Source organism: Leopardus geoffroyi, chromosome C2, assembly GCF_018350155.1.
Source record: "Leopardus geoffroyi isolate Oge1 chromosome C2, O.geoffroyi_Oge1_pat1.0, whole genome shotgun sequence".
Classification (NCBI taxonomy): domain Eukaryota; kingdom Metazoa; phylum Chordata; class Mammalia; order Carnivora; family Felidae; genus Leopardus; species Leopardus geoffroyi.
The window spans coordinates 55430076-55442217 of record NC_059333.1 but is presented as its reverse complement, the minus strand read 5'-3'; the positions used below and the strand labels follow the sequence as shown (position 1 = coordinate 55442217).

General features: G+C 40.6%; 1 protein-coding gene across 1 annotated transcript in view; it reads left to right on the top strand.

Annotated features, from left to right (window-relative positions):
- MYH15 (myosin heavy chain 15) overlaps positions 1–12142 on the top strand; it is a 147953-nt gene that overhangs the window by 90848 nt on the left and 44963 nt on the right. The window contains exons 29-31 of the mRNA XM_045501924.1: positions 4097–4215; positions 7266–7462; positions 10899–11248. Coding sequence (XP_045357880.1) covers positions 4097–4215; positions 7266–7462; positions 10899–11248 — 666 coding nt within the window. The remainder of the gene's footprint in view (positions 1–4096; positions 4216–7265; positions 7463–10898; positions 11249–12142) is intronic.

Genomic DNA, 12142 nt, shown 5'->3' with positions numbered 1-12142 from the left:
GATGAAGGTTAATCAAACAGATATCTGGGGACGTCAGGATAGGCCTTGTTGAGAAGGCAACATTTGAGTGCTCTCAACCACTCTCTGCTTCTTTTTTTAGAGTATTTAATACCTTCAAACAAACGACATACTTGACATGATAAATGTGCTTATTTGTCTGTCTCCATCTGTGAGAATGTAAGCTTCATGTAAGCTTTGTTTTATTCACTGATATATGTCAGTCATCTAGAATAATGCCTGCCACTTATTGGTGCTGCACAAACACTTGATAAATAAAAAGTAGAAAAATGTACCAAGGTTTACTCTGTACTTTCAGCTACTATTGATAGTTTTTTGTGTTTCATGGTTTCTTCCCCCCAATCTTTTACATTGTGGCAATTTTTTTTGTTTGTTTTTTCTTTTTTTCAATTTTCACAAGGTTTTTTTTTGTATCTTTCATACTTAGTCATTTATAATGGCTACTTCTAACCCGTCAAGTAGAGGGACTATAGTTTACTTAACCTTGACTCGGAACTTGACTTGTTTCTCTGCTGTGAACAGCATGTGACTAGCTGTTTCTCTGTAATTAGAATTATTTTTAGGAATATATTTCCAGAGTTCAAATTCCTAGGTCAATGAAAACAAACAATATTCTTGCCCAGAGGCACATACTTAACAAAAAGAATAAAGACCATTTGGACTGTATCACATCCTTCTGCTAGTGGACACCTGTTTCTAGATAGTAAATCTAGAATTAAAGCTAAATTATAATGGGCTGGCAAAACTATAAACCTAGAAGCCCAGAAGATAGTGTTTTTGGTTCTAGCAGGGACACTGACTAGGATTCTTATAGTGGGAGCAGGGTATATGACACTTAGCCTTGTTATAAAATCCCCAAGTTGCTCTCTGCTATTTAGGACATAGTCTGTGGACTCTACAGTCCAGTGACAAGACTGGAGAATACTTATATGTCTGGCCCTAAATGATGTGCTATATAAAATTGTTGTGATAGGCACTGCCTACCTCCCCCTAGGTTATTGGCATTAATTTTCTACTCACTTTTTTGATGAGGAAATTACTAGGTAAGTGAGTGGAGTGAAAGTGGGTGTGAAGCGATAATTTGGCTCAGGATGAAGGACCTTTTTTTTCCTTCCTTTAATTCTTATTTTCACCTTTTGGCTTTGTGTGAATTAAATTTTAAGTACATACCTATCCAAACCTCCTTTCCCTTCACTGGGTCTATGCTCTAGATTTTTTGTTGCTTTTTTGCCATTACCCACTAGTCTCATGCCCTGCCCTGTCAACATATCAAACTCCGCTTTTAAAGCCAGTCAGTGGTAAATGTGATCAATTAAGCCATGTGAAGTGGGTACATGTTCTATAAGATACGTGATATATTAGTCTCAACCTCCTAGTGGATTGGCATTTGTTCAGGCTCCTTTTCAATATGATGTTGTCACCCACAGATTTTCAGTTTGGTCCACAGAACACCAGCAATCATCAAGACCCTTGAAGGGGGCTTATGAGGTTAAAATGATTGCTTTTTTTTAGTTCTTTTGACATTTATATTGATGCTGCAAAAGCAGTGACAATTAAAACTACTTGAGCCTCATCAAGACACTCATCAAGACAATGGTACCGCACTGTACTATTAATCATTATATTCAGTGATACATACAGTTATTTTGGGGAAGAGAGTCAGTTTTAGGTAAGAATGTCCTTAATAAAGCAATAAAAATCAATCTTATTACATCCTGACCCCAAGTATATATCTTTTTAATATTCTCTCTGATAACAAAAGAAGTATGCTTAAAGCACTTCCATTTTGTTTTTTTTAAAGAAGTTTTAAAAATTTTAATTCCAGTACAGTTAACATAGTGTTATGTTAGTTTCAGCTGTATAATACAGTGATTGAACAATTCTATACATTTCTCAGTGCTCGTCACAATGTGTGCTCTGAATTCCCTTCACCTTGTTCACCCATCACCGCCTTACCCCTCTGAAGTATGATGTGTGATTAAGTTCTGTGTTGAGCTAGCAGGTGTTTTCAGGGAGTATCTTATTTATTTGAAAGGACAAACTATGTTCTGACTTAAATATTTGGCAGATATTTTCTCAAAAATGAACAAAGCGAGCCTGTCGCTTCAAAGAAAACAACTGATATTATTTGTTGCCAATAATAAAATTGGAGTTTTAGGCAAAAATCAGATTCTGAAAGCCTGTATATGCCATCATGAGCTTGATGCTTTCAATTCTCAAAGACTTTTCTGATGAGATCACTAGTGATGTTAACAAACATGCTTTTTTAAATATTGTATAAGGGAATGTGTCAACATTTTGAAGATCTGCATAATTCAGTGAACACATATTTTTCAAATCACCCCTGCATGATGTTATACAATCATGTGTGGGTGAAAGATCCATTCAAAGTTTAAAATGGACTCATAAGGTCACGATCTCGCGGTCCGTGAGTTCGAGCCCCGCGTCGGGCTCTGGGCTGATGGCTCGGAGCCTGGAGCCTGTTTCCGATTCTGTGTCTCCCTCTCTCTCTGCCCCTCCCCCATTTATGCTCTGTCTCTCTCTGTCTCAAAAATAAATAAATGTTAAAAAAAAAAATTTAAAATGGACTCATAAAGTTTAATGTAACAGAGTAACACATTGCAACTAATCCTTGAGAAATTTCTATTTGTTGAGTTTTGGTGTTGTATCAAATAATAGTCACAATTATCTGAAAAGACAATGAAAAATTTTTTTAAAAATGAAAAGACTGAAGACTGTAAAATACATCTCCCTTCTCCATCTCCCTTTTCCAGGCTGGATTTTCTTCATATACTTCAATAAAACCCGTGTATTACAATAGATTGACTTCAGAGGCGAATATGAAAATCTAGTTTTTATTAAGGCAGATATTTTTAAAAATGTAAAATAATGTCATTTTTATCACTAACTTTTCTGTGGTTTTGGAAAACCACAGAAAAAAATTTTTTTCTTTAAAAAATTGTTGTTTATGTTAACATATTAACACATCACTAAGATTTTCATTATTATTTGAAAATGAATTAATACATATTTAAGTTTTTTCTTTTAATTTCAAATACACCAACTATTAAAAATAAAATCCATGTAAACAAAATCTCTTTGGGGTACCTAATAAATTCTAAGCATATAGAGTGTTCCTGAGACCAGAAAGGTTGAGAACTGCTACTTTAGCCCAAATAGATGCTTCCTTAGGATGCTGAGAGGTTTAGAACTTGTTTATAGCAAGAGATATGGGGGTCATAAATATTTGGAGCTTTTAGTGTTATACTAATGACACTATGGGAGCAACTGCCTCTGCCCATGATTGGCTCAGCATCTGGTACTATTGCTAATCACCAAGGCATTTCTGTCTTATCATCAGTCTATCTATCAGAGAGGGTAGACTACAGTATAATGGAATCCCCCCCCCCCCACCGTGGTCATAGCCTCTACTATTTAATGACTATTTCTAATATTTATTTAGCAATTAGTCTACAAAACACATTCATACTCATTTAATTTCCATTAACAATTTTTTATTGTCCTCATTTTAAAAGTGAGGCAAAGAAGTTGTAATTATCTAGAAATTATATAGCCAGAAATTGGTAGTGCCACATGAAATGAAGAAGGGAGCATAGCCTAAAAGAATGTGTTCTTCAGGGTTAAAAGCTTAATTTGAATCTACCTTCACCAACTACTGTCTGTGCATGTTTGTGTCTCCATCATATTCAAGTAAGTCTCCCTGGTTTCCCTTCTGTAATGTGGGTAATAAAGTACCGAAATAATCAAGGAGTTACGAGAATTTAACTAGATAGTAGTACCTACTGCATAGAAGATTCTCAATATATGGTAGCTAATATTACCTGTTATTGACTCAGACTCACTGCTAAAAATCAGTTCTTTGTCAGGGCTCTTTTGTGAGTCCTGGAATGGAACATTGCTATGGTGCTGCTGATAACCGAACTCTCAGACCTTTTTAAGTATTATAAATATGTTGTAGGAGTCATTGTGGTTTCCCTTCAAGTGAACAAGTTAAGTGAAGAGATAGTGGATGAGGAGGAAGGCCATGATTAACTTGCTTTGTGAAATCTTTCTATAGGAGAGCTCCTAAGGAGGCTGGAAGAAAAGGAGGCTCTGATAAACCAACTTTCCAGGGAGAAGAGCAGCCTCACTCGACAGATAGAAGAACTAAAAGGGCAACTGGAAGAGGAGTCCAAAGTAATGCATCTATTATTTCTCACCAGTAGCTTGACTGTATGTGTAAAAAAATGCTAGTACTTAATGGGGCAGTTTCAATATCTTCCCATACAAAAGAAGAGAGGAAAGTGCCTCAGAAGTTGTGGGAAAAAGAACATGGTGGACCTTGTATGTGCTGGGAAGGGCCTTGATCACTGAAGGATCTTCCTCAGTGATTCAAATTACTTGTCTAGTTTGTCAGATTTAGAGCAAGCAAACTGTGTATTTCCATTTTGCACTATTATTTGAACAGTAAGTCAGCAAGGCTCTTTATGGATTTTTGATTCTGAATTGCACCAAGAGGTTAAATTAAATAAAGGACCAGAATGAAATAAATGAGGCTGACTTAGTTCAATATTACTTTTAAGTTGTCAATAAATGATACATAGTGGTCATTTCTTCCTAAGAGGATATATACTGTTGCTAGCAGGTGACCCCAGTGAAAGTGGCTCTTTAAGGTGAAAGCCTATGAGAGAGAAATTCTTTGAGCTCTGGTTATTTCAAGTTAATTCTTCATTCATATTCAAGGCACCTTGTTGCTAACACCCCAAAGTGCCTCGCTTATTAGTAATCTCACTACAAAGGCATCTACTCTGAGGTGAAGGTCATTGAGACTATAGACTTCTATTCTTAAATATTTTATTTTATTCCCTCCACTCTCCTTGTTTTCTATATTATGTATACATTTTTATTTTTTATATGTTTGTTTATTTTGAGAGAGAGAGGGGGGGGGAGCACACACGCTCAGGTGAGTGAGTGGGGGAGGGGCAGAGAGGGAGAGAGAGAATCCCAAGCAGGCTCCATGTCATCAGTGCAGAGCCCAACGCAGGGTTCGAACTCACGAACCATGAGATCATAACCTGACCCCAAATCAAGAGTTGGTTGCTTAACCTACTGAGCCACCCAGACGCCCTAATATATGTACATTTTTAAATGACCACCATGGTTTGTACATCAGACATTCTGCTAGATACTTCACTCGTGTTATTTCAATCTTCGTGTAAGTCCTATGAAACCGGTAGACTTATATCTTTTTATATGAAGAAACCAAGGTTTTGAGAAGAAAAATAACATGCCCAAGGTCATACAGCTAGTAGTAGACAGTAAAGGAATTGACGCAGGTAGTGAGATGATTTAATTTATATTTTGGAAGATCTCTGGCTGACTTCCCAGTGGCTTCCAGCTGGCCTGTGAGGCCCCTTTGCATTGGTTCCAGCTTCCTCCTGTGACCTCGCGTCGTACATCTGCTTCTCTCATTTCCTCCCCTCCGGCCGCCCAGGCCGCTTCTCTGCCTCTTAAACAAACCACCGTTATTCCTGCCATAGGACTTTCTTAGCTGCTGTTTCCACTGTGTACAGGTCCATGCTCAAGGGCTTTGGGCAATGATGAGAAGAAGCCAAACATTCTACATTGTGTCACTCTGTTTTAGTTTCTTTCTGCTGTCAGCATTTTTTTAAAAAATTAATTTGTTTATATGTTTGTTTTGTGTATCCACTCACTCCTTTATGGTTCCATAGGGGAAAGACTTTGTCTGCATTTCACTCATTTCCGTAAACACTAATATCTTGAACAGGTGCTCAATAAATATATAAGAGGTAGGCAATTTAAAGCCAATTTTATTGGATTTCAAAACCTCTGTCCTTCTCAGGGTAGATGTGTATTGTTGCTCTTCCTTCCCTTCCCTCTGGCTGAGGCTGCCTTTAACTAAGCCTTTGCTCTCAGAGCTGCTTCCACCTGAGAAGATGCTTTTTTTTCTAATGTGCAGAAAGGACCCATGAGGACTGGCAGAGACTCCGTTAGACTAGGTTCTTTCCACTCGACTAGATTATCTCTTGGGAATGATGCCTCTAGGTTAACTAGACCACTATATAATTGGCAGAAATTTTCACTAAACTGAGTTCTGCTGTCCAAAAAGTATGGTAGCCACTACGGCACTACTGGTGGCTATCTAAATTAAAATTTACATTAATTAAAATTAAAATTCAGTTTTGACCACACATTGTACCAAGCACATTTTGAGTGCTTAATAGCCACATGTGGCTATGGTTACCATATTGGATGGTACACATATAAAGTGTTTTCATCACTACAGAAAGTTCTATTGGAGGGGCACCTGGGTGACTCCGTCCGTTGAATGTCTGACCCTTGATGTTGGCTCAGGTCATGATCCCAGGGTTGTGGGATTGAACCCCACGTGGAGCTCCATGGAGCCTGCATGAGATTCTCTCCCTCTCTCTGTCTGCCCCTCTCTTCCACTCACTCTCTCTCTTTCTATTTAAGATTTTTTTAAAAAAAATTCCATTGGGTAGTGCTGTTTTAACGTTTATTTATTTTTGGGACAGAGAGAGACAGAGCATGAACGGGGGAGGGGCAGAGAGAGAGGGAGACACAGAATCGGAAACAGGCTCCAGGCTCTGAGCCATCAGCCCAGAGCCCGACGCGGGGCTCGAACCCACGGACTGCGAGATGGTGACCTGGCTGAAGTCGGACGCTTAACCGACTGCGCCACCCAGGCGCCCCAGATAGTGCTGTTTTAAAATGATGAGATAGTTTTCAGAGATTTACATGTGAAAGAAAAGATTTTGTTTTTTCATTAGTGAATATAAAGCTGGACCAAATCTCAGTGATCCTTTTTAGTCCAAATAACATCTGAACCTTATATAGGGCTAAATATAAATCATATTACCTAAATAGTAGGGAATATTCTTACTACCTTTGCCTCCCCACTATTTCCTGAACTCCAGGGCTGCCTATTGCTGAAGCCCACATAGTCAGGCAGGCATTTCCCTAAATAGAACTCTCTTCCCTGTTATACCGGCAGCAATTAGATACTCTATCCTTTCTTGTCCCCAATTCTTTCCCTGGTATTATCTTACTAGGTTCAGGTTCAGCTTGCATTTGTGACAGGTTGTTATTAACCTTATCTAAAAAAAAAAAAATGATGTCACCTCCAAGCGTTTCGTTGTTAATGGTAGTGATGCCTTTTCTTTTCTTTCTTTTTTTTTTTTTTAACGTGTGTTGTGTCCTTTAAGTCACAGAGTGCCCTGGCCCAGGCCCTGCAGTCAGCCAAGCATGACCGTGACCTTCTCCAAGAGCAATACGAGGAAGAACAAGAGGCCAAGGCTGAGCTGCTCCGGGCTCTATCCAAAGGCAATGCCGAAATGGTGCAGTGGAGGATGAAGTATGCAGATGACACCACTCAGAGAACTGAAGACTTGGAGGAAGCCAAGTGAGTAGAGCCAGGTGCACCTGAACCTGGAGGCAGTTACACAGCGGGGGATGGGGGTAGTGACTGTGTCTTAAAGACCTCATGTATACACTTAACAACTCCTTACCAAGTGTGTGAATAAGCCCGAGACCAGAGCTGAAACAGCCACTGCTGGCAAGGAACACGTGCTCCAGTGAGGCTACAAACTAAAAATTATAATACAAAGTAGGAAAGACTATAAAGAGATCCTGGTGAAAGAAAGGAGGCTCTTTCTAGGGCCCAAGGCAAGTCTTCACAGAAGATGTGACTTTGAGCTATGGTTTGAAAATGGGCTAAGCACTTGAAATCCTAGACTTCATTTGGAACATCAAAATAATCGAGTCCGTGTGTGTACACGTCTCCATACATTCAAGTCATTATGTCTCTGGTCTACAACCTGTAGACTACAAAGTGGTCTGTGAAGATGGACAGGGATGGCTGGAAACATATCAGGATCTGTCGTCATGCCTTAAGGGACAAACGTTTCTTTGAAAGGAAATCACCCTCAGACCACCTCTAAGGTTAGAATGTCGGTTTTATAGCCAACACTACATAAAGGTGTTAGAAGTCCTTCTCAGAAACTACGGGAGCTTGGGGCCTAGATGAATCAAGACTTGGTACCGGGGTGTAGAACTGAAACATTTTGCTCAGAGGTCAAAGGACCGTGTAAATTTGAGAGAAAGTGTCAAACCAACCCCAGCTTTATAGTCATTAAAGGTTTACTCAAAAGAATGTGTCTCTGGCTTGGTAGCTTAGCAAAAATTCGGAGCAGATCATTACAGTTCTCTTTAGTTTCAACCAAAAATATTGTTTTTCAGTTCTTTACCTGAATATTTGAGAGACGTGGCTGGGCACTTGCTTAACAGTCGCCGTGTCCTGTCCCTAAAGGGGTATCAAGTAATCTGTCTCTGAAGCCACAGTAACTTAAAAAGGGCTTTGGGATGACAGGTACTAAAAATATCTGCCGTACATGTTTGAAAAACTCTGCACCACAGAAAAGTGGAGCTTTGAACTGAAATGGCTCCTCATACCTGAAATATGGCATTTGCTTCTAAAGTAAGATTTTTTTTTCTTCAGTGATGGAAAATTTCTGGTGCAAGTGCCTAGCAGTCACAGTGTTTGAAGGTTTTCTTGGGAGGGGCAGAAAAGAGGGAAAGTATATAGACCACATATAACCATGTGATTTTGTTGAGCTAACAAATTGTCCTGCAGCACATGACAACTAAAGAGAAATAACGGACAATGTGGTAATATCCGAATCCCTCTTCTGCTTTAAACTTAGTTGAATATCAAATAAATAAAACATTGTCTATATTATGTTTTCTTTCTAAATCACCCCGGGGAGGCAGAGGTACAAAAAAAACCCTCTAGGATTCCCCCCCCCCCTTTTTTTTAATTGGCAAGTTCAGGGTCCACCTGCTTTGATTTCCAGTCTTGTCTTCACAGCATGACTGTGTCTAGCTGAATCAAGCTCATCTGAGACCCAGTTGACTACTTCCAAATCCCACATTCCCTAAGGACAGGGATTTGGTTTCTTAATCTTCTACCTCTGCTTGCAGATTCTAGTGCTAAGTACTAAGTAAGAACTTATGGTTGCAAGTTGAAGAACAAAGGGTAGTTGGTATGAAATGTGGACAATGTTATCAGTGAAATGAGGGTGACCAACTTGTCTATTTTGCCCCATGGGTTTGTGGGCTTGCCTGATTTTAGCACTGATAGCCCCACATCGTGGTGAAACCCCTTAGTATAGTTGGTCACCCAAAGTAAAATCCCTATTTTCTGGTACCAGTTGGGTATTTCTAAAGTAGTTATTACAAGATCCTTGTTTTAGATGGGTTAAAGCATCGGAATCTCCTTTTTTCTCCAGCTTTATTGAGATGTAATTGACATTCATGTATCCATACTGATATTGACATGCTGGTACCAACTCTAGTTTCACCTGGGCCCCAAACTCTTGTATACTATTGAATATGTTTAAGGAATACAATGTGATGATTTCATATATGTACATATTGCAAAGTCTTTATCACAATGTGGTTAGTTAACACATCCCCTGCCCTATGTAATTACCATTTGTTGTCGTTATGGTGAGACCATTAAAGCTCTACTCTCACAGCAGCTTTCAAGTATATAAGACAGAATTGTTAACTATGGTCACCATGCGATCCATCAGAATCTCCTCTTAATATTTAGGAAAAATGAAGCAAGGATGCTGAACACAGATTGGTTTTTGAAGGCTTCCACCCAAAAGGGGCTGTATGATCACATTGCTCTGATGGGCTAGTTGTGTGGCACATGTTCATTCCGGAGGGTCTTTTTCTGTTTAATAATAGTAGATCAGAAAGAGCTTTGGTATGCACAGTACCTTTCATCTAAGAAGTGTAATGAATGGGTAAGAATAGGGCTGCCAGTGTCCCTGCGGGAGATGTGAGCAAGAAAACACATTTCATCCATTAGAAAGTCTCAGAGCACTGCATTGTGGGGGTGGTGGAGGAAGCACTTTAATAAGCCACTCCGTCTCAGGGGATGCTGGAGGGACAACAGTGGGGGCTAGAGTCCCTCCTGAGAGCAGTGGGACCTGTTAAGTGAGCATAACAATGGCATGGATTTGAGTATATAAATTTGAGCAGATAATCTGGGGTGGAGAAAAAATTCAGACAAAAGACAGAACTTTGGCCTGTTTAAGAGCCATGTGATAAGAGGGAGAGAGAATGAGCAGGAGAGAACCAAAGAATGTTCCTTGGGAGCAATGTAGCAAGGAGATCTTTAAAGATTAGATGCGCCTAAGAACTTTGTTTTTTAATGTTTATTTATTTATCTGAAAAAGAGAGAGAGCAGGGGAGGGGCAGAGAGAGAGAGAGAGAGAAAAAAAATCCCAAGCAAACTCCGTATCAGCAGTGCAGAGTCCGACTCCGGGCTCGAACTCACAAACTGTGAGCTCATGACCTGAGCTGAAATCAAGAGTCGGATGCTTAACCGACTGAGTCACCCAGGTGTCCCAATGTGCCTACAAACTTTCAACAACTGCTTACTGTTGGTGGGGTGTTCAGTACGATCTTCTTCTTTCTCCCATTTCTTAAGTCATCAATAAAGTCTGTATTACTTATAGGAGGTTTAGGGTAAGCAAATACTTCCAGGATTCAGAGATCCTGAGTTCCAAGACCAGGGTGACAAAGGGTAGGGGAAAATAAAGCACACATGTACACAGGAGCCAGAGGATGGTGGCCAGCCGACATCTGGGCTCTATAGGCACAAGGAAGTCATTTTCTGGCGTGAGCTGCTTTTGCTTGGTACCATTAAGCCAACCTCAAGGGCCACCCTATTTTGTACCGAAGCACTGTTTTAATCCAGGACAAACCGGGTGAGCTCTCTGAGGGCTGAAGCTCACCTGCCATTTGTTTGGGTCTCCCCTTTGCAGGAAGAAGTTGGCAATTAGATTGCAGGAGGCGGCTGAAGCCGTGGGGGTAGCAAATGCCAGAAATGCCTCCCTGGAGAGGGCCAGGCACAGACTGCAGCTCGAGCTCGGGGACACCCTGTGGGACCTTGGGAAGGCCCGTTCCTCAGCAGCGGTACTGGACCGGAAGCAGCAGCACTTTGACAAGTGCTTTGATGACTGGAGGCAGAAGCAGGAGGAGTCACAGGCCGTGCTGGAGGCCTCTCAGGAGGAGGCCCGTGCCCTTAGCATGGAGCTCCTTAAGCTCAGGCACGCCTGCGAGGAGAGCACTGTGAGCCAGGAGACGCTTCAGAGGGTGAACAAGAATCTCCAAGGTACTCTGAGCTGGGCTTGGAGCCAGAGCAGGACAACGTCGTGTGGGGGTGCCCTGGCTGCCAGGGCAGGGCTGTCCTTCATGGGCAGAAGCCTCGGCATTGTTGTGGTCCCGCTCAGGTTTTCACTTTTCTATTTTTTTTTTTAAATTTTTTATGTTTATTTATTTCTGAGACAGAGAGAGACACAGCATGAGTGGGAGAGGGGCAGAAAGAGAGGGAAACACAGAATCTGAAACAGGCTCCAGGCTCTGAGCTGTCAGCACAGAGTCCGACGCGGGGCTCAAACTCACAAACTGTAAGATCATGACCTGAGCCAAAGTCGGTTGCTAAACCAACTGAGCTACCCAGGCACCCCTTTGCTTTTCTACTTTTAATACTCTTTTTGGAAACCTTTTTAAAATTACAGTTGTTAGTTTTATTAAATTCTAAAAATAAGACTACTTTCTTTTATTTTTTAAAAATGTTTATTTATTTTTGGGAGACAGGGACAGAGTGTGATTGGGGGAGGGGCAGAGAGTGAGGAAGACACAGAATCCAAAGCAGGCTCCAGGCTCTGAGCTGTCAGCACAGGGCCCGATGTGGGGCTCGAACCCACAAACTGCGGGATCATGACCTGAGCCTAAGTCAGAGACTTCACTGACTGAGCCACTCAGGTGCCCTGAAAAAGGACTACTTTCTGACCTTAGCCCTAGGTTCCCTCTGTCAAGAAAGCCACTTTTAAGAATTTCTTTATCACCCATAGTCTTACCAAGATTTTCCATGCATATATTCATGTGCGTATTACTCAAATTATACAGTATTTGACCCTGTTTCTTTTCTTTTCTTTTCTTTTCTTTTCTATTCTTTTCTTTTTTACATTCGTCAGTATATTTTCTAATTTAACAAATATTTCCA